This window comes from Microtus oregoni, unplaced genomic scaffold, assembly GCF_018167655.1.
Source record: "Microtus oregoni isolate MIOR12 unplaced genomic scaffold, Mior012 000016F_ref0000370, whole genome shotgun sequence".
Lineage (NCBI taxonomy): Eukaryota > Metazoa > Chordata > Mammalia > Rodentia > Cricetidae > Microtus > Microtus oregoni.
Genome location: NW_024543075.1, coordinates 18962855 through 18985679, shown reverse-complemented (window position 1 = coordinate 18985679; position 22825 = coordinate 18962855). Strand labels below are relative to the sequence as shown.

The 22825-nt window shown below is 47.7% G+C and overlaps 1 protein-coding gene across 1 annotated transcript in view; it reads right to left on the bottom strand.

The window, feature by feature from the left end:
* Gsg1l (GSG1 like) overlaps positions 1 to 22825 on the bottom strand; it is a 190765-nt gene that overhangs the window by 124169 nt on the left and 43771 nt on the right. The window contains exon 2 of the mRNA XM_041667253.1: positions 2775 to 2822. Coding sequence (XP_041523187.1) covers positions 2775 to 2822 — 48 coding nt within the window. The remainder of the gene's footprint in view (positions 1 to 2774; positions 2823 to 22825) is intronic.

Sequence of the window (22825 nt, the reverse complement as noted above, 5' to 3'; positions counted from 1 at the left end):
CGACACAGACCGAACATCCTGCTGCTTAAATGAAGTCTCCATATCGCAAGGTATCCTATAGCTGCTCACAAAAGGAAGGGAGAACTTGTGTACAGCTCCGGGGTAGAAACTATGCTTTACCATGCGCTAGGTCTTGGTTTACCCCCAGCACAGAAAAAGAAAGAGGAGGAGGAGGAGTTGGGGGTGGAGGGAGATGAGGGGGATGAGGTAAGAAGTTGTGGGTCTGATAAGAAAGGGAACTCATGATTCCATATATATAAAATGTATGTACATCTGCATCCACAAGTATGCAATGTGCATGGCGTGGCAAACACTGATAAAGCAATGCAGTAGTCATGAGCATCATAGGGGAGCCCATACGAGTCCTGTCTCTAGCATCTGCACTTAGGTGCTACTAAGATTTCGCTAAGAGTGTGTAATTGTGACAGAGACCTGGAGGAGCAGTATTCTAGGAGCAGGAACAGCACGTGCAAAGGCCCTGAAGCACACAGCCGCTTGGCTGACTAAAGGAACAGCAAGTATTCTGGAGCTGAGGAAGGGGAGGTGGCAGAAGACGACATCCTAGCTAGAAGACCAGGTCACACGAAGCCTATCAGGGCCATAGCAACAATATTGAGTTTACCCTGAGTAAGATGTGACCCACAGGGAGGTCAAATAAGGGGTCCTGTTATGTGGCATATGCTTTAAAAATAAAAGAGCATTCTAAGTTAGGTGTGAGTCCAGCACACAGGAGTTTGAGACAGGAGGACCGTGAGTTTGAGATTAATCTGGACTATAGCAAGATGATACACTACACAATACACACACACACACACACACATGCACACGCACAGGCATACATGCAGGCACATACACACAGACTGGAGAAATGGCTCGACAGTTAAGAGCACAGACTGCTCTTCCAGAGGACCCAGGTTCAGTTCCCAGCACCCACACGGCAGCTCATAATTGCCCATGACTCCGGTGCCATGGGATCCCATGACCTATATATAGACACAGATGCAAGCAAAATACCTATACACATAAATAAATAAAGTTTTAAAAACCATTCTGACATTAGGGTGTGGCTCACTGGTGAGTGCCCACGCAGCATGTGTGAGTCCTTGAGTCCACACCCACCATAACAGAGTAGTAAGCTCACTCCCAGTGACACATTTCTCCAACAAGGCCACACCTCCTAATAGTGTCACTCACTGGTGACCAAGCATTCAAACTCATAGCATGAGTCTACAGGGCCTTTCCAACTCAAACCATCACAGTAAGTAATAAGACCATGGTGGCCGCCAAGAGGCTCAGCAGTCGATAATTTGTCACAGAAACATGAAGATGTCTAGAGCAGAGGTTAAGGCAAGGAGGGAAATGCCAGCCTGAACTCACTCAGAGGCCATGGAGAAGGGGCCCCAGGCTTCCCACAATCTGCTGGATCTACCTTAGCTGCAGAGGAAACAGAGTCTGAGAACCAGGTTCAGTAGAGACAGGAAGATCAAGAGTTCAAAGCCAGCCTGACCTACATGAGACCCTGTCTCAGGAGACAAACAACAGGCAGGAAGAGGGTAAGAACACTTGCCACCAAGCCCGATGCCCTGAGTTCAGCCCCCACGGCACACATGGTGGAGAGAACTAATCCCACAGACTACACTCTGCCTCGCAGACCTGCGCTGTGGTACACATGTGCCTGCATACATGCTCACACAGGTAAACATGTGCCTACATACATGCTCACAGTTAAACATGTGCCTACATACATGCTCACAGATAAACATGTGCCTACATACATGCTCACAGTTAAACATGTGCCTAAATACATGCTCACAGTTAAACAAGTACCTGCATACATGCTCACAGTTAAACATGTGCCTACATACATGCTCACAGTTAAACATGTGCCTAAATACATGCTCACAGTTAAACAAGTACCTGCATACATGCTCACAGTTAAACATGTGCCTACATACATGCTCACAGTTAAACATGTGCCTGCATACATGCTCACACAGTTAAACATGTGCCTACATGCATGCTCACACAGTTAAATGCAAGCTTTTTTTTTTTTAAAGAACAGAAAGAAACAAGGAAAGAGCAGGTTATAATCCTACCTCCTAACTCTGTGACTATGCTGTACCTGTTTCCTCACCTGTGAGGGGGCTGTGTGACTCTGTATATAAAGAACAGAGCCCAGAGAATGGTGCAGTGAGGCCCACTGATGTGTGTTGAGGAGGTGGGTGTTTTGTCACCTCAGCAGACTAGAAGGACTCCAGGAAAGAAGAAGCTGGTATGCTAACAGAGTCTAGAAGAAGAGCATGCTTGGGGAGAAAGAGAAGTCACTGGGGCAGACCCCAAAGGGGTGGGGGAAGATGGCTCAGAGAAAGTCATTCGTCTCTTATGCCTTGGTTCCTGTTGGAAGTGGAAAATCAAGTGCAGAGGGAAGATGGGGAGCTGGCAACTTGACCCAAGAGCACCTGGGACCTCAGGGGGCAGCTGGGAGAGCCATTCAGCTGCTGCAAACTAACCCTGCCATCCAGAGGAAAAGCCAGAGCCTTTGAGAGGTGTGGAGGCAGAAAAGGCTTCCATCACTGGGTGACAGAGCCTCCTCGTAAACATTTGATATACGCCATCAGACAGTCTTCTGTGTGGCCACCAAGCCCTAAAGTCAAACTGGACCACCAGTAAAACATGACATATGCTCTCGGGAGCCCTTAGTCCCATAAAGAGAGCAAGAAAGGCCTGAGCCCCTGGAGGAATAGGGCCAACATGCTCCAGAGCTAACTACTTACCTTTCTCTGAAGCCGGAGCCAGGTCAATGAAGCTGCGGCATGTCTCACCTGGGGGAAGAAAAGAAGGATTTCAGAACAGGAGGTCACAGCTTCACAATCTGCCTGTCCCCTTCGGAGGGTCCCAGGGGCAACACCACCCCTAACCAGACCCACGAGGCAGTTTCTTTAACCAGAATGCCAAGCAGCCTGTTGTGTGCCAGGAGCTTGGGTGGGAACCACTAGCTCCCCATCCCTGACCAAGCCACAGGCCTGAGCTCCTCTGCCTCCTGCCCTGCATCTCCTCTGGCCACCAACCTGCCCAGGCTACACCTCATGCTCTCCCAGAAGCATCTAGTTCCTTCCTGTCCGTTCTGTACTCTGATCACATGAAGCATGAAGCATATGCACGCGTGTGCACGCCGGCACACGCACACACAGCTTTGGTCACATCTGTATCAGCGTAAATGAATGCAGACAGATTGTAATAATATATACAGCTTTAATGGGGAAATAGACTTACAGAACCACAGGTTCCCACGGAGAACAGGAAAACAGAAGGGGCAGCGGGGCTTACGCTCGCCAGATTTATATGTAAACATTAGCCCGAGGCGAACACGCCCCCTAAAGGGGTTGGGCTATCCCTACATCTCCCCATCTCCCCCTTTTGTCTAAATAAGACAGAACTAAACCAAATACAACTATATACAATAATAACAAATAATAAATATAACAAACAATATTGAGAATAAAAATTTTGCTAAACATTCTATCTCAAGGAGTCTAAATAATGTAGAGAGTAACTACAGTTATATAATCTTCAACTCCGTCAAAGATCTGGGAAGGGAATAAATATTTCTTAACAAATGAGAGATATCCAAAATGTGCAACAAATGACAGAGACAACTGACTACCTGGGCAATCACCCAAAGTCTTGTTTGTAATGTTGAGTCACCCAACTTTGGCTAAGGCCTAACATAACTGACATACCATTATTAAAGGCAAGGAACTTTCTTAGAACTTTCCTACCCTGTCTTGGCAAGATAAGACAATCCTGTTTCATCCACTTATGGATATTCTGTATCTTTGTCAGTAGTTGAGGTATGTGCTTTTTTTAACTCAAAGGCCAGTTCTGCCAAGAAGACAAGCTCCCAATGGAGTGTCTCTAGTGCTCAACGTTCTCTCGGGAGTAGAGTGGTGTCGCCAGGAGTGATTGTGTCTCATTGGTACAGAATTCTAGGTTAGATTAAGAAGATTCTAGGTGGGGCTGGAGAGATGTCTCAGTGGTTAAGACCACTGCCTGCTCTTCCAGAGGTCCTGAGTTCAATTCCCAGCAACCACATGGTGGCTCACAACCATCTGTAATGAGATCTGGTGCCCTCTTCTGGCCTGCAGACAGAATACCAAGAATACTGTATATGTATACATAATAAATAAATAAATCTTTTTTTAAAAAAAAGAAGAAGATTCTAGGTTAGATTAAAGGCCATTTTCTACAGCTCTTCGAAGAGGCTGAAGATTATACTATCTATACTAAATATAATCTCTATGTATCTAAAAAACCTGATTAACCTAAAAATAAATATGACAAACATATAATTCTCAATACCTATCTAACTTGAAGACTAAAAGAATAAACAACTGTGCAATATATAAAGACAATGATCTTCACCTGTAAACAATGTCATTGCATATCAAATGTAAACAATGTTATTACATAAATAGTATCAGAGGTAGAAATGTACATTGTAATATGGTAGATGTATCAATACAATATAGACAAAGTTATAAGCATATTCTTTTTTTTTAGGTTTTTTTTTTTTTTTTAGTTTTTTTTCGAGACAGGGTTTCTCTGTAGCTTTGGAGCCTGTCCTGGAACTAGCTCTTGTAGATCAGGCTGGTCTTGAACTCACAGAGATCCGCCTGCCTCTGCCTCCCGAGTGCTGGGATTAAAGGCATGTGCCACCACTGCCCGGCTAAGCATATTCTTATACAAAAATAGAGGTAGGAACACTCACATTCAGTATTCAATATATCAATATACAAGAAACAGTACCAATACAATTTTCTAAAAACAGTAATTCACAAATACCAGTCATCCCATCAAACCAGTTAATCCCCCCCTTTTTTAATTTATTTATTTATTAAAGATTTCCGTCTCTTCCCCGCCACCGCCTCCCATTTCCCTCCCCCTCCCCCAATTAAGTCCCCCCCCCTCAGCCCGAAAAGCAATCAGGGTTCCCTGTCCTGTGGGAAGTCCAAGGAACCCCCACCTCCATCCAGTTCTAGTAAGTTGAGCATCCAAACTGCCTAGGCTCCCACAAAGCCAGTGCGTGCAGTAGGATCAGAAACCCATTGCCATTGTTCTTAAGTTCTCAGTAGTCCTCATTGTCCGCTGTGTTCAAAGAGTCCGGTTTTATCCCAGGCTTTTCCAGACCCAGGCCAGCTGGTCTTGGTGAGTTCCCAGTAGAACATCCCCATTGTCTCAGTGTGTGGGTGCACCCCTCGCGGTCCTGAGTTCCTTGCTCGTGCTCTCTCTCCTTCTGCTCCTGATTTGGACCTTGAGATTTCAGTCCTGTGCTACAATGTGGGTCTCTGTCTCTGTCTCCTTTCCTCGCTTGCTGAAGGTTAATATTCAGGAGGATGCCTATATGTTTTTCTTTGAATCCCCCCTTTTTTTTTAAATACCCCTAATTCCATAAAATATCTCCCCATCCCCTCAACCCTAAACCAACCACTAAATGATGTCCCTAACCCTAAGGGCAAACTCTGTTGTTAGAGGGGACGTCGTCCTCTAAGATTGCTTCTAACTGACATGGGGGCGACGTTCTTCTTAGGGGGGGTCCTGTGAAAGCAAATGATGGTAAAATTCCCAAATTAACCTTTGACCTAAGAAAATTGTAACTAGTCTCTGAGCGTTTTGAGAAGGTCCGGCCAGAGTGTTATCAAAAATGTGCACCATTCGAAATTGTCTTGTGCAGTTGGTATCCAAAAACAGAGTTTGGAGAGAAAAAACTGTGCCCATATTCCCAAATATTGTTTATAAATGTTCTTTTACACTTAAAGGGGGATATGATATAGGTATGAATAATTTGCATTGGTATGGATTTTAAGGTCAATTTGTTATATGTATATGCATATTTCTAATCTTGATTAAGGTATTGTGATGGTGTAGTTCATTTTTAAAATGTAATGTATAATTAGGAAATATAGGTTGTTAATGGATAATCATTGATAATAGTCAAGCTTGTAGTCACGTTAGTTAGATTTTCTAGATATGCATAGATATATTTCAGACAGGCATTCTTCATATCTTTCAAAGACTACAGAATATGGCATTTTAAATGTTTTAATAACGTAGGGCTTTTCATGACAATGAGACACGTCTGCTCCTGGAAGCACCAATCTACTTCAAGAGGAAGATGGGCATCGAAGAGGCTCGTTATGGAGTTTGATAGCCATTTGGGCAAGAAACTGCTCTTGCCTGGACTGATGCATAAACTGGACACAAAGAACCCGCAGAGAGAGGACTGCTGAACTTGCCTAAAGTTGAGATGGTCTTTCGGGGTTCCTGATTCATGAAAGAGTCTGTGAGACATTCTGCAGGACACAGCAGAAAGTGACTGAACTGTCTTTGAAATTTCCTGCTTCATGGAAAAGTCTGCTGGATACTATGGGCCTAAAGGCCAAAGATGGATGCCCCAACGGTACAGAGGAACTTTGGGTGACTGTACAGGCAGCGAGATGTCTCTGTCATTTTTAGAGTTTTGGATTTCTTGTTTACTTAGGTAGTATTATATCCTTCTGGAGTCTTTGATGAAGTTGAAGAATGAATAGATAGTAATAGTTTTCCTTAGTTATAAGAGATAAAATAGATATAAATATTGTAACTGTAATTCTTACTTGATAACTGTTTTGTTATATGTAATTTTACTATGTTAACGTTAAAGCCTTTCTTTTTTGTTTAAACAGAAAAAGGGGAAATGATGTGGGAGTGATTTCTTTCTAATCTGTTGCTTTCTTGGTTAATTAATAAAGAAACTGCCTAGGCCCATTTGATAGGCCAACCCTTAGGTGGGTGGAGTAAACAGAACACAATGCTGGGAGAAAGAAGCTGAGTCAGGGAGTCGCCATGATTCTCCCACTCCAGACAGATGCAGGTTAAGATCTTCCCTGGTAAGCCACCTCGTGGGCTACACAGATTATTAGAAATGGGTTAGATCAATATGTAAGAGCTAGCCAATAAGAGGCTGGAACTAATGGGCCAAGCAGTGTTTAAAAGAATACAGTTTCCTTGTAATTATTTCGGGTATAAAGCTAGCCGTGCAGGCGGTTGGGTGCCAGGGACGCAGCCCCACCACTCCTATCTCAGCAAACATCCCATAGAAGAAGCTCAAATTCCCACAGTGGACCCAGGGAGGCTTCCTCTGGCCTCTCCAGGCTCCTCTCCACACCCTTCCTGCCCCAGTTCCTCTTATCTGCTTGGAACCTCCACAGTTCTCAGACAAAGTTTCCTAAAGATCTCTGGTTCCTGAGCTTCCTGGAAGTCACCTAACAATGGCAAGGCCCAGAATGCAGTGGCGGCCGCTGGGGCTAAGGAAGACGGGGCCTGAGCACAGGGGGCCTCGAAAGTTCTCTGCTCTGATTTGTGTCATTCCTGCCCACGATCCCGCAGGCCACCCTCGGGCGGACAGCTTGCTGGTGCCCAGGCAGGCTTGTTTCTACCCTCTGCTTTGCACTGAGAGACCAGACCCTGCCTTTACAGATGAAAACCGCAAGGCTCTGAAATGCTGAGCCACCAGCCTGGGCCGAGTGGCCAAAATAGCGCTGCTTAGATTATCATCAACAATATAGATGTGTTGACAAGCAAGAACATTCCAGAAGCGAGCGATAAGGAGAAAGGGGCTAAGGAACTGGCCTAGTGGCTGAGCAGCAAACACACAAAAGCCCCGGGGCTGAAGCTCAACAACATCTCCCCTCAAGCAAGAAAATTGAATTTTTTGTTAGATTTTGAGTAAATCGTTTTAAACTTTCTTTAATGATACACTATTTTCCCAAATGCTGGAGAGGTGGGTAAGTGGGGTGTTCAAATTTAGACCAGACTAGCACACTGATTGGATCTTGGATTCTTTGCCTTCATGACCTCCTCCCTACATAGAAAAGAAAACTAATGTCAAAAATGATATTTCAGCCCAGTGTAGTGGCAGATGCCTTAATCCCAGCATCTGGGAGGCTGAGCTCGGTCAATCATGAACCTGAAGAGTTTAGAACGAGACCCTGTCTTTCCTAGCTAGGGTTCGTACTGCAGTGATAACACCATAACCAAAAACAACCTGGGGAGGAAAGGGTTTATTTCATGCACACTTCCATGTAACCACTCACCACCAAAAGCAGTTGGATCAGTAACTCAAACAGGGCGGGAGCCTGGAGGGAGGAGCTGATGCAGAAGCCGTGGAGGGGCGCTGCTCACTGGCTTGCCTCCCATGGCTTGCTCAGCCTACCCAGGACCAGCAGGCCCCATCCACAATGGGTTGAGCCCTCCCCCATTGATCACTAGTTAAGAAAACGCCCGACAGCCGTATTTTATTGAGCCCTTTTCTCAATTGAGGTTTCCTCCTCTCAGACGACTCTAAGCTTGGATCTAGTTGACATCAAACCAGCCAGTGCTCTGTCTCAAAAAATTATATTTTACAGCCTCGGTGATAAAAAGATGAATGTGTTAAGTATTAAGCACTTTACCCATTTAAAAGAAATTAAATGTCTATGTGGGTGAGCCTGTGGGAACATGGTGGCCCTTGACTTTCCCCTGTGCCTAAAGAGGGCGGGCTCACAGCATCCATTCTGGCTCCAGCTCCCACCAAGCCCAGCTCCAGGTGGTAGTTAAGGTTTCTGTGCAGGGGTTTTGATGTCTCTTCTCTCTACAATGCTTTGCTTGAAGTATAACTCACATGGCCCAGGATTCGCTGTTCTAAGGCAAGTCAATAGTTTTCCATGTATCCCCAGCATTGTCCCGAGTCGTGCCAACAATCCCTGTGATCAATTTTCCACATTTTCATTGTCCAGAAAATAAACCCCACACCTATTCACAGTCCATCCTTCCTTCCTCCAACCCTCACGGCCCGAGGCTCTGACTAATCTGTTTTCTTTCTCTAGGTTTGCTTAGTGTGGGATTTCACAGAAATGGTACCATCCAGCCCGTGGCCTTCTGTGACTGATTCCTCTCCCTCAGCATCATGGTTCTAAGGTGTCTGAGGTGTACAGTGTATTGGCACTTCATTGATTTTTTTTTTAAGTATAGAATCACATTGCTTTGTTTTGCTTTCTGCAGCTCCCGTTACCTGTGGTCAACCACAGTCTCAAAGTAATAAATGGAAAATTCAACAAATAAAAAACTCAGATGTTTTCATCACACCCCATTCACGGCGGCCGGGTGCTTCCCACCGGCTACTCCTCAGCCCTGGAGCAGTAAATCCACACTGCATACAAGGCCTCCTGTCAGTCCCTCCGGAGCCTCTTTGTTATTAACAAACTTCACAGGACCATAATGCTTGCATCTGGGTAACCCTTATTTTACTTATGAAGGTCCCAAGTGTGAGGATAATGGTGCGAAGGAGGCCCCATACAAAGACTATGGAGGGACAGATAGCTTGGGGACTGTGTGGCAGCCCTGCAGGGTATGGGGGAAACCAGTCGAGAAGCCGCTTGCTCTACGGGAAGGTCCTAGCATCCAGCGAGTGTTGGGCCACGTGCCCTAAGATAAAGCAGACAGTGCGGGCATTGCATTTCAGCAGTCCGTTCTCTAGCCCGTGGGCACTGGGCGTGTGCTCCCTTTGAGGACATTTGCTAGGGTTTACGGACAGGGCTTTTGTGGCCAAGGTTTTGTTTCTCTGGGACATGTCCTGGGAGTAAAATCGTAGGTCATGTCCTCAAGGAGACACAGGCTGTCTCCTAAGCAGCTGGGTCACCTGGCCTCCCACCCACAGTGGATGAGGCCCCTAGTTTTGCGACACTGGGGATGACTTGCCTTTTGTCACTCAGGTTATCCTTAAAGATACCTGATGTATACCTAGGAGATGCCTAGACAGAGATGAAGAAGCAGGTGCTAGGTATAGAAATATAGATGATACATACATAAATGATAGATACATAGATAACAGATGACAGGTATACAGGTCATAGATTACAGATAGGTGGTAGATAGATTATAGGTAGATAGATACATGACAGATATAAGCAGATGATAGAATAAAGAGTTCAGGCTTTAATGAAGAACAACTTATTGCATTTTTCTTCATCCTGAGTGTTTTGGGATCATAGCCAAGCATTGTTTAACCCATTTCATGGACATTCACCCCTTCAGTCTCCAAGTCTTGTACCTTTAATCCTTGCACTTGACCATGGGTCTGTGTATAAGGGGTGCAGCATGGGCATGCAGGTCCCAGCTAATACAGCACCACTGCTGAAGGTGACCTTCCAGCACTGGATTACCTGGGCCATCAGAAACCCATCAGCAGGAGTGAAGGCTCCGTCTTGTATGTGGTCGCTCTATATGGCTACCATTATGCCAGCACTAGATGGTCTTTGTAGCTTTGTAGTAAGTTTGGAAATTAGAAATTCTGGCTTTAAATTTTGTTTTGGCCATTCCAGGTTTCTGGCATTTTCATGTGAAGCTTAGGATCAACTTCTCAACTTCTGCAGAAAAGCAAGTTGGAATTTTGTTCAGAATTGTGTTGAATCTGAAGAACACCGAGGACAGAGGGGCCAGCTCAATATGTCACCCTCCTTCTGCGACCACTGCCTCCCTGTCTTCTTAGCCCCACCTGCATTTCTTTCAGCAACATTTTATAGTTTCCAAAGAATAGACTTTGTGCTCTTTTCTTGCGTTCATCCCCAGTATTTTTATGTTTCTTTACTACTTTATGATTATTAACAGAGTCCTTTCCTTCCTCCCACACTTGGGTTATTTGCTGCTGGTATCTGGAAATATGATTAGTTTTGGATGCAGATGCTACATGCTGCTGCCGTGTTGAACTTATTCACCATCTGACGGATCTTGCTGAGTTCCCAGGATCTGTTGTGCAAAATACAAGCTTGGGTTATGTGCAAATAGATACAGTTTAGTTCTCTTTCCAATCCTTGCCTCCTTTGTTGCTTTTTGTGCCCATCTGCATGGATGAAGCTCACAGTGCAATGTTGACTAGAAGCAGCAGAAGAAGACCCCCTCATCCTGTCCCTGGTCTTTGGGGGAGCACTCATCTCATGCCATTAAATTTGTGTCAATTGTGGGGTTTTGATTTTTATCCTTTTTTAGTCTGAAGCTTTTGGTTTTGCCTGTAGTGGTTTTAAGAGATGTCCCCTATATGCTCAGGCATCTGAATATTTGGTCCCCCATTGGTGGCACTGTTGGCATAGTATGCTGGTTAGTTTTATGTCAACGTGACATAAGCTGGGGTCATTTGAGCGATGGGAACCTCAACTGAGAAAATACCTCCATTAGATTAGGCTGTACAAAAGACTGTGGGGCATTTTCTTAACTATGGCCTCTACATCAGCTCCTGTCTCCGGGTTCCTGCCCTGGTTGAGTTCCTGCACTGACTTCCCTCAATGATGAACAGTGGCCGGGAAGCATAAGCCAAATAAACACTTTCCTCCCCAAATTGCTTTTGATTACCATGTCTCATTGCAGCAATAGTACCCTGACTAAGACAGGTAGGTTTAGGAGATGTGGCCTTGCTGGAGAAAGCATCTCACTGGGGGGCAAAGGTTGGGGTTTAATCTCTGCTTCCTGTTCGTGGTTTAAAGTGGAGCCCCCATCTCTGCTCCAGCTGCCATGTCTGCCACTTGCTGCCATGTCTCCTCACCAACACAGACTCCTATCCCCATGGCATCATAAACCCGAATAAACTCTTCCTTCTATAAGTTGCATCGGTTGTGGTATTTGCCTCAGCAGCAGAAAGGTAACTCACGTGTTGTCGTTTGTCTGCTCCAGGCTGTCTCTTCCTTTCGTGGAGTGCTTTTACCACGGAAAGACACTTGCATTCATGCTCACCCCCTAACGACCTTCAGGCATCCCCACTTTAGAAATAAGCCAAGGTTCCGAACTTCCTGTAAGCAACCCAAGGCCAGCAAGTGGAGGACCAGAGTACAAAGCTCAGGACTACAGACTCCAAACGCCAGGCCCCGAAACACCCCAGCCCTCTTTCTCACTGCTGTCGGTTTCCATCTGTGCCCAGCTGCTGCTGCTGCATTTTACAGCTGGGTCCTCTACGAAATCCCCTGGGACTATAACTCTAGGCAGGCGAGGAAATACACATGGGGCTATATAAATGGCGCTCAGACTTTTATTTCTGTTACACAAAGTGAAAAAGGTATTTGAGCAGATACGGGCCGATTCAGCCTACACGGCCTATGCAGGGCAAAGCTGACGTTTAAGGAAAAATCGTAGAGCCAACACGAGGAAGACAGGACACGTCAACAACCAAAGGCCTAACAGCTGGCATCTAAACACGAAAGATACCTTAGCCTCCCCGGAAGAGATTAATCACTAGACGTTAATGGGGGAAGATGCTGCCTGGCGCCATATTGATTTGCTGCTTTTACAAGTGGCCCTTACGGCGCTAGCATCAATGTGTCAGGTATTATTAAGTTGATATGTTTAATTAAAGGGTTATGAGGGATATAAACCAAAGACAAGTGCACTGACCTTCTGTCGTGCACATACATACGAGCCTGAGGCCAGACCCGGGCACTGCCATCTTCCTGCCACCTGATGGCAGCATTCTTTCCTGGACTATGAACTGAAGAGGCTAGAAAGGGTCCCGCAGGTCATTAGATTTACGAGGTCTCCATTAGGGACGGGATCCCACACAGAGTCTGATTTCAAAAATCTAAAGTCCCCCCAGATGATTCAGATATGCTTTGGAGGGTGTCAGTCACCCTCCAACTTGACCAGCACCTGTCCCCAGAAAGAACAGTTCCTGAAGGTTCCATGGTATCCCCAGAGCTCCCCAAGATGGCGATGTGGTCCTATTTCAATGGAAGAGGACTCAGCTGGGGATGGGGAGCGGATGCCAGAGGAGATGCGGTTTGGGTCTCATGAGAAGCACCTTGAAAAGATGACAAGACCCCTGGGGGAGCCCTGGCTTGGGAAAGGGAAAGACATCGAGTTCGGCAAGAATCTGGCACCCCACAGGAAGAAGAATGGAAGGGTGCCCAAGACCCTGTGGAAATACCGTGTGACTCAGAGGCTAGAAGGGGTCCTCAGCTGTGCTTGCCCCCACCCCCCCGAGTGGGCACGGTGTGTAGAGAAATACACGCATGGGCTCTTGCACACCTAGAAGGGGCACATTCACTCTCAGGGCCTTAGAGGGGCTGTTGTGGGATAGTAGATTGCACTGTAAAGCTCCAAGACTATCTTAGTAAAATTAACCTTGGATTGGGGCAGAGCCAGCAATTAGTTGACAAGAATTAACCATAGAGAGTATAGAGGACCCAGGGACATGAATAGAGAGACACATAGGGAGGAATAGGAGGAATTTAGAGATTCATAGTCTTTTTTGATCTGGACCATGTGGAGAGATGTGCTTCCTGGGTCTCCGGCAGAAGGGGAAAGGTCAGCCGGTGGCTCCTCCATCGCTTCTTTGACTTATCAGGTTTTGACCTCAATATCTGACTTCCAATTCCTTACTGGTAATAGAACAACTTAGAGAAACACAACAGGCCCCCCTCACTATGTCAGGGCGCCCTCAGAGATCCACAAGTGGGGCTCAGCATGTAGCCTGTACCAGTCACTCACTCGAGACGTCAGTGACCAGCACTAACTGGAGAGAGCCTATTGGTATGGGCAGTTGGGAGTTTGCTGTCTGCTTGGATGTGAATTGACATACGGGTCATCTGGGGCACTGGGGCCTGGCAGGAAGCAGATGGTGCCATCCCCAGGGTGTGCTGTGCCTATTTATGGAATCACAGACAGGGTGAAGACTTGGCAACCAGGAGGCCCTCACTTCCTAGGGTCTGGAGGAGCAGAGTGTGGACAGGCCTGCAAGTCTTGTTGGTTTGCCTGCTTATTGTCCTGGCTGTCTACAGAACACGTCTGTCCTGAGCCGTAGAGGTGAACGCGTGGGCAGTGTCTGGAACAGCCTGGAGACCACATGCGTGACCCCACAGAGCGTGTTCTCTCTCTCATAAAAGTTGAAATCAATGTACCTAGCTAATCTAGAAGTGTTTAATTTTGAGTCCTAAAAACAGACTTTCTCCTTCCTGCCCACCCATGTTTATCACAGCGGTGTTCACAACAGCGGAGATCTAGGACCAGGCGCGATACCTAGCAATAGGTAGACGGAGAAGGAAGGTGTGGGGACACATGAAGGAGTCTGGCTCAGCCACAAAGAACGAAATGCTGCCATTTTCAGGAAAATTGAAAGGACTGTTCATCGTCGTGCTAAAAAAAATAAACAGTATCACAAAGACGAAAGTTGTGTTTTCTTTCACACAAGATCTAGATTTGAAGGGGGAAAAAAAGATGGACCAGAGAGATGGCTCAGTGGATGAGGTGCTGGCAGCGCCAGCCGGAAGACCTGAGTGAATTCCCAGGACCTGCATAAAGTGAAAAGGGAGAACGGACGCCACAGGGTTGACCTCTGACCTCTACACATGCACTGTGGCACACATACCCATACACACCTCACACACATACACACAAATTAATAATAATAGTAATAACTTAATTTTAAAAACATGAAAATAGAATTTGGAAAGAAGGATGACGGGAGTTGAAAGTGTCCAAAGTATGTCACATATATGTGTGAAAATGTCATAATGAAGCCCCCATCCTGTAGAGTATACGTCAATAAAAAAATCAGTAACCTTCCTTAAGTGAGCAGCATCAGCCTTTCATACCCATGTAACTGTATTCCACCAAACTTTACTGAAAACCTACTGTGGCCCTGGCATGGGTCTGTGTGCTGGTAACACAGCAGTGAGCTGGGAAGACTAAATCCCAGCCCCCTTAAACTTCCATTCTGACCCCACAGCATCTGTGTGCAGAAACCCCTCCCAGGCCTTCTCATCAGAGAGCCGTCCCCAGCTCTTCTAAATAAGGCGGCATCTCCACAACCTGAAGATCACCTATGTTCAGCAACCAGCAAAGCTTTATGGACACAAGAGTCTTGGTCAGTGCTGTGTCCTCACTGTCTGGAACACTCGAGGCTGCTGAGGATGTGGACTGTGTAAGAAATGATGAAAGACCCAGCCTGCCTTCGCGGGAACTGCAGAGGGATGCTCTGGCGGATGGGAGGCCAGCATCCCAGCAAGGGAAGGCAGAGATGGGAATAGAATGTATCAGGTGGACTTCAGAGGGCAGAGACACACAAGGAAAGATGTTGACACCGCAGTATCAGTGGTGGCTCTGAGGGCAGCACACTCTGTCACCGAGCGGAGGACCTGAAGACTGAGATCATCACAGACACTGTATCTCTTATATTGATTTCAGGTTTACAGCACATTATGCTGCCCAGGCTGACCTCATGATCCTCTTGGCTTCCTGAGTGCAGGGATGATGGGTATGTACCTGGTACCAGCCCAGTAGACATCATGTCTTTGAGTGCCAACCTTCACTCCATGGGTTGCCACCTCCCATCTGACTCTCTGCTCTGGATAGTTTTGTTTTGCTTGTTTTTGAGATGGATTTCTCTGTAACTTTGGAGCCTGTCCTGGAACTAGCTCTTGTAGAGCAGGCTGGCCTTGAACTCACAGAGATCCGCCTGCCTCTGCCTCCAGAGTGCTGGAATTAAAGGCGTGCGCCACCACTGCCCAGCTTTGTTCTGGATAGTTTTATGTCAACCTGACAGCTAAGAGTCATTTGAGAGGAGGGAGCCACCATCGAGAAAATGCCCCCACCATACTGGCTTGTGGGGCAAGCCTATGGTGCATATTCTTGGTTGACCATTGATGTGGAAGGACCCAATTCACTGTGAACAGTGCCACCCCTGGGCTAGTGGCCCTGGGTGTGTAAGAAAGCAGGCTGAGTAAGCCATGAGGAGAAAGCCAGCAAGCAGCATTCCGCTGTGGCTTTCAGGTTACTGCCCTGCTTGAGTTCCTGCCCTGACTGCCCCAGCAATGAACCGTGATGTGGGACATAAGAACACCCTTTCTTACCCCAAACAGCTTCAGTGTTTCATCACAGCAATAGAAACCCTAAGACGCCCTCTATGTCTCCATCCTTTTTACTCAAAACCTTCACCCCCTCCCCTCTGTGCAGGAAGGTCTTTCCGAGCCTTCAAGATCTAACTCAAATGTCTTCCGTCTCTGTCACTAGGATCCTACCTTGCTCAACAACCATCGGCCTCACCACAGAGACTCACCCCAGCCCCCAACTCTGAAGGTCCTTGTCTTATAATGAGGTCTCATTTTATATCAGCTCCTGACTCAGACACAGGAAAGCAAGCCCAAACAGGAAGGAGGTTCCTGGAAGTCCATTGAGTAGGACACTGGCCAGGACAAAGCTTTGACTTTACGTCCAGGCTAGGATGCACGGTGTCACCTCCACAGGTTGCTCCTGCAGTCTAGGTCTCACTGAGAAAGAGGCTCCCATGTGGACCATGGGGGAAGGCAGGTTGCCCCAGGTCAATTGAAGGCTGGGCAGATGGAGCTCCTGGTTCATGCAATCATGAGTTCAAATCCCAGCTCAGCCCCTGTTAAGCAAGACATACCAGACAAATAATGCTTTTCTAGTCATTCCATTGCGGAGTGCTCCCCCCAATGAAGGATGGTCATTCTGGCCTCCTACGTTGATATGAGGCCTAAATGAGGAAACGGTTGTAAACAAGATGCCTTAGCTTGCTCAGGTTTAAGTCAGGCAGCCCCTGCAAAGGGATTGGTTCCACCCCTACTGTCATTCATCACAAATTCATCACCCTCCTTGAAAGGAAGGTGCTCTAAGGAAAATGGGGTTTGGGTTCAAATTTATCATCTACGTCCTCCTTGCTGTGTAACTTTGGTATATAGGTCCACCTCTCTGATCCTTTTCTATGTCTGCCAAGAGGAAATTTATCTATGCCCTATGGTCTCCTCCTATGCATGAACTCTATGTTCCAAGAAACCACAGAGACCCAGGTCCTGTAGATACTGTGTGCTCTGTTAGGCACAGTAAGAATGTAAGAGCAGTTCTGTGACGCTGATCTTCCCTGCACACGATGTTGTGGTGGTCTCTCTGTAGAGAATGGCTAATAGGAGGAGAGTTTATACAGCGTAGATCCACCAGACAAAGGGATGACTCATGCAGGACAGAGGGCGCTGAGCCTCACCGTGCTCCTTAGAATGCCTCGCAACTTAAAAACCTATGAATTATTTATGACTGGAATTTCCTACTTACTATTTTTATTATGTCTGACCACTGATTGGCAAAACCACAGAAGGTGAAGGGATTAGTATACCCCTATTCCAGGTTTGTGGACAGGTTGGAATAGTAGAGTGTGAAGCGCCTGCCCTGGGTTTGGCTCAATTCCGCAGAGCTATCTTTTATTCCTTCTCTGGGTTTCAGGTAAGACAGAGTTACCCCCACATGGAGAGCCCTGAGCATCCCTGGAAGCCAGAAGCAGGAAGCCGTAATTCTGCACTCTCAGCAGGACCAGGGGTGGGAACCTGGCACAGCCACAAGCAGAAACAAGGAAAGAGGCCAAAGACAGATGCCTAGTGCTGGCAGAGATGCAGGGAGTGCTGCGGATTGGCCAAGTTGCCCTTGGCATGGACACATGGAAGCTTGGGTCCTAGCTGGCGGTAGAGCTTGATTGGTGAGAGAGGGGACATGGGGAGCCCACCAACCTTGGCTGAGTCTGGGGAGTGTGATTTCATTCAACACCCTGGCAGATGGTGAAGCTGAGATTTCTGCAATAAGGGTGGGAGACAGGCAGGTGATGGGGACAGTGGCAACCTTGGCCTCACAAAGTCAGCCAACAAACTACATTTGCTACTATGGCGATGTTTGGTTCGGTTTGGTTTGGTTTGAAGAGAGGGTATCGCTGTGCAGTACAGAGCCTTGAACTCACTGTAACCCAGGCCCGCCTTGAACTGGGATCATCCTTGTGTCCGTCTTGTGAGTGCTATAAGGACCTAAGTGCCACCATTCCCTGCTCTGTAGCCACACCGTGCGTACACCCTTGGTATCAAGCTCTTTTCCAAGTGCTTTATACATGCAGCTCACCAGTCCACCACCCGTCCTAAGAGACAGCTCTTATTACCATCCTCCATTGTACAGATGAAGAAACTGAGGCACGGAAAACTTGACCCTAACATCATGCTGCCAGCGGTAGAGGCAGGAACCAAACCCGGGCAGTATGGCACAGAGCCTCTGTTCTGGCCAGTGTCCTGCACCGTTGTCTCTTAGCAGGATTGGCAGGATCTAGAGAAACCCATTTGTCCTGTAGGAAGTCTCCAGAGAGGGCCTTCACAAATAGATGAACCGGCAGCTTCCTAGAAGAGACCCAGCTGCAGGGTCTTGGACCAGGCTGGTTCCAAGTTGGACTCTGATCTTGAGATGCGTCCCACAAACAGCCAGAGACCTGGACTTATGCACAGGAAGCTTTCTCTAAGCAGGGAATTTCAACCAATTGGGAGTCAGAGAAGACCGGAGTCTGTTCCCCAGTAAGTTAAAAGACAATGGGCAAGGGCATTTTCCCCACGCTGGCCAGATGGAAGAGACGGTGCTGAGGGCCAGGGGGAGAGCCGGCCAGCAGGTCCTGCAGGGCGCTTCTCTTCTCATACGAGGCTGGTAGCGGAGCCTTGGCAAGCACTCCTTGGAGTCCTCTGGAGGCCTCTGCCAGTTGAACCGACAGGGCAGCAGATGGCACACACTTATTCGCTGATGATATTTCGATTTATTTATCTCCTACAGATGGTGTTAGGCCTTGATTCCTGGCAGGAGTCCAGAGTTGGGACATCTTTCTGGGGATAATGGTCCCTACAAGTGGAGGGCAGACTGAAGACAGGGCCCCTGCCAGCACCCTGACTGGCACCACCACGGCCTCCAGACACCTTTGCTCTGGCTTTGAGGAATCGTAGGTAAACCAAGGAGACGAATTCATTCTACAAGATTTCAGACTTACGGAACCTAAATTCTGACTCGTTATTGACATTCTAGCTGAGCATGGCAGGGCATACCTATCATCACAAGGCCAGAGGACTACATGTTCAAGGCCAACCTGAACTATATGGCAAGACACTGTTCCAAAACCACAAAGCAACAAGTATTTTAATACCACAGTGTTAGCACGCATAGGTCTCGTATTCTAGTCCTCACCCTACCATTTACAAACTCTGTGGCCAGGGAGGGCCCTCTGGCTTTTAGTTTCCACCTCTGTGTATTATGGAGCTGTGAAACTGTCTGCCGTCTGAGAGGCACAGAAAGGAGATCCATGGCTCCAGCCCCGCTCCGGGTCAAGCTTTTAATTTACACCTGGTGTATGTGCAATGGAATAGGCTTGCTACCTGTCCACCAGATAATGCTTCCACAACCAGAAATGGCAGCCAGGTCAGCATGCCCCGTGTCTAGATGAGGTCTCATGACTGAGTCCTGCTCCTGTGTGTGGGAATGGTGTGTGGCACCTCCCAAGGGGGCTCTGTCACAGAAGTTTACCTCCTCCTTCCTCCAGACAATGTCAGAGAAACCGTATGGAAGCCCCCGGCCTCTAAGTCACCAGGTAGACAAGAACTGCCTCCCCCCACAACATCTGCATTGAAGAGTCTCTCGAGTGGAAAAGCAAGTGTCACCTGTGAACAGGGAGACCTACGCTCTTCCTGCAGCACTCAGTATCGTCCTGGACAGAGACAGGCTGCTGTTCAGTGAGGTGATGCACTCCACAGCCCTGGTGTATGCTCAATACTCAGCAAGTAACCCTTTGTCTTTCTTCCCAGGGTCTCTTTTCTAGGAGCTCCCCCACTCCCCGCTGTCTTCAGGAATCCTTCAATGTCCAACCCATCTTCCTCCCCGAATGCATGTTTAGAAGAGAAATTGAAAAGGAGAGGGCAGTGATGGGGTAGCCAGGAGGCCATGGCCCACTCATGGAGCTGCCTCCCTTGAAGAAATGCTCTCTGGGATGGGAGAAGGGCTAGGGTACTTCATGGTTCAATTGCAGAAACTGAGAACCAGGAAGGGCCTTGAGCAGCTTGTGATCTTTCTGTGAGTCAGATGTTTGGCTATGACTGGGGTTCAAGGCCTCCACTTTCCCTCAAGGGAAATCAAAGACACCAACCCTAGTGGCAAGAAAGAACCACGGTCCGTGTGTACACTGTTGTCATGCCTGTGTGCTCTTGTTGGGACCTCATAACCATCCGGAGGAAGGACAACAGCTTTTCATGGATGAGAAATCTGAAATCCAGGAAGTCAGGAGACTCACCCTAAAACACGATGATGGGAGGAGAAGATGCGGAGGCCCTGCTTTTCTTCTAGAAACTTGTTGGAAGGATCTGATGCACGGGAGAACCCTGTTTGACACAACCAAAGAATGGCCCAGCTTGGAAGCCATGCCACTCCGAAGGGTGCAGAACTCAGCTGTTTTCGGACAGACCAAAGCCAGAAGCGCCTTGTGGAGATGCCATATTCCAGCAGCGGGGAGAGGACTGGGCCAAGCCTGGGCCTCCCTCGGTCCCTCCAGGGGGTCACAATGTGAGCATCAACATCGAGCTACTTCATGGGGCCTATGCTGAATAGTTTTATGTCAACTTGACACAAGCTGGAGTCACTGGAGAGGAAGAAGCCTCAGTTGGGAAAAGGCCTCCTTAAGCTCAGGCTATAGGCATGCCTGTAGGACATTCTTCCTAATTAGTGATTTTTGGAAGAAGGCCCAGGCCACTGTGGGTGGTGCCACCCCTGGGTTCTATAAGAAAGCAGGCTGAGCAAGCCCGCAAGCAGCACCCGTCCATGGCCTCTGCATCAGCTGCTGCTTCCAGGTTCCTGCCCTGCTTGAGTTCCTGTCCTGACTTCCTTCGGCAATGGACAGTATATAGAAGTGTAAGCTAAATAAACCCTTTCCTCCCCAACTTGCTTTCTGGTCATGGTGTTTCATTGCAGCACTAGAAACCCTGACTAAGACAGAGCCCATTCTCCCTCCAGGCTCCCTTTCCCTCCCAACAGGGTACTTCCAGGAGAAAAGTTTGCTTTTATACAGTACTCTTTACTGCTCCCCTAACACTTACTGGGAGAAGAGGGGAGAGTGTCAGGGGGACAGGGGTAGGGGTGGGTGGCCCCATGTGGCAGGGATGAAAAACAAGATGAAAAAAGGTTGGGTTCTCTAGCTAGCTTTCTGATGCATTGCTTTCATTTATGCTCACACTCCGTTAGTGTACACACACACACACACACACACACACACACACACGTGCGCACACACACACACTTTCTATTTTAGGCAAGTCCTACTGGCTTTCCACTTCTAATTGCGATATAAAACTTCCCCTTTAAATTCATTTATGTAAGGGAAATGTGAACCAGCACAGAACAAAACAAATCACAGTAGAACACGAGTTTGCTGTTAGGGAGAAATTTATAAAAGAGCTATGAAAATGACTGCAGCCCAGGTGACAGCGGGATCAAGGAATTCTGTGTCCCCAGCCCCACGCCAGGCCAAGCTCACAGGGCCTCCACCCGGCATGAAACTGGAAGACAGTTCACACCGAGGCTGATCCGAACTGTGTCTCCTGGAGCCGTGCAGTACCCAGCCGGGATGAGTGTACACAGCAGCCGGGCATATTTTTAGAGGAACAAATGTCCCAAGCAAACTAGGGAAGGGAGATAATCTTCCGGCCAGCTGCCCTGACTGGCAGGCAAAGTTCCTCCCTCAAGATGATGTTTTCTTCTGCTCCTGATGATCTGAAAGCATTCCAGCTCAAGGGGCCATCTGGCAGCCCAACAGTAAGTGCTGCCCAGCCCATGGTCAGGAGGGACAAGAGAGAAACAGAAACATGCTTCTCTTGAGACACGAGGCATAAGCTATCGAGGTTTCAGGAGGATGAATGGCAGGTTCAAGTACAAGGGCGACAGGCAGCTGATCTCACACACAAAAGCACTTGAAACGGTGGCGCCCATGTGCCATTCTCCACAAAGCTAGCTGACATCGAAGCCCAGATCCCCAGGGAAGCGAAAAACACCCAAGAATAGACAATGCAGAGGACAAGCACCAAGGCTGGTAAGGGCTCTACAGACACGCCATCAAAGGACACAGAAGATGATACGGTTGCTATGACACCCATACAAACATCAAAAGTCAGGTGCTTGGAGGCAGGGGGAGTACAAGTCCCCACGGTGTCTCCTGAAGCACCTGTGGCAAGACTTCAGCTTTTAAAGATTTGTCTGTCTCACCCCTCCAATTAGAAGGTTCCTTCTCCACCCAGGCCCACAGTGGCAGAGAGGAGAAGAGGTTTGAAGTCATGCCTCACTGATGAATGCCGGCGTGGACCTCACATTTTCTCAGGGACCCCAGCATCAATGTGGCTCCAACCCAGGACCACTACAGGAAAACCTCCAGAGCCCTGGGAAGTAAACACACACACATACACACACACACACACACACACTCACCCTACCTAAACACACACACACACACACACACACACACACACACACTCACCCTACCTAAACACACACACACACACTCACTCACCCTATCTAAACACACACACACACTCACCCTACCTAATCACACTCACACCCTATTCACCCTTACCCATGCCCCTACCCCTCACCCTTACACTGGTCCACGGCCTCCCCTCCCCCACCCAGCTGCCTCCATCAGTTACAAGGATGTGGGGTCCCTTTCAGTCTGCATTCTGCCCACGTCTTCTCATCAGACGTACCCTGTCCTCAGACTGATTCAAATGCAGGCTCTGAGAAATGTGGATCTCTGTGACCAGAGACACCACTTCCTGGAACTCGTCTTACACACAGGCAAAATAGCGCAAGGTCAAGTTCACTGATGGCAGCATTATTTAAATGGTGAAGAACTGTAAGTGACCTAACTTCCATTAATTGAGTGAAGAACTTACATTTGGTTTTTGAAAGGTTCTCACTCATTAAAATGAACAAG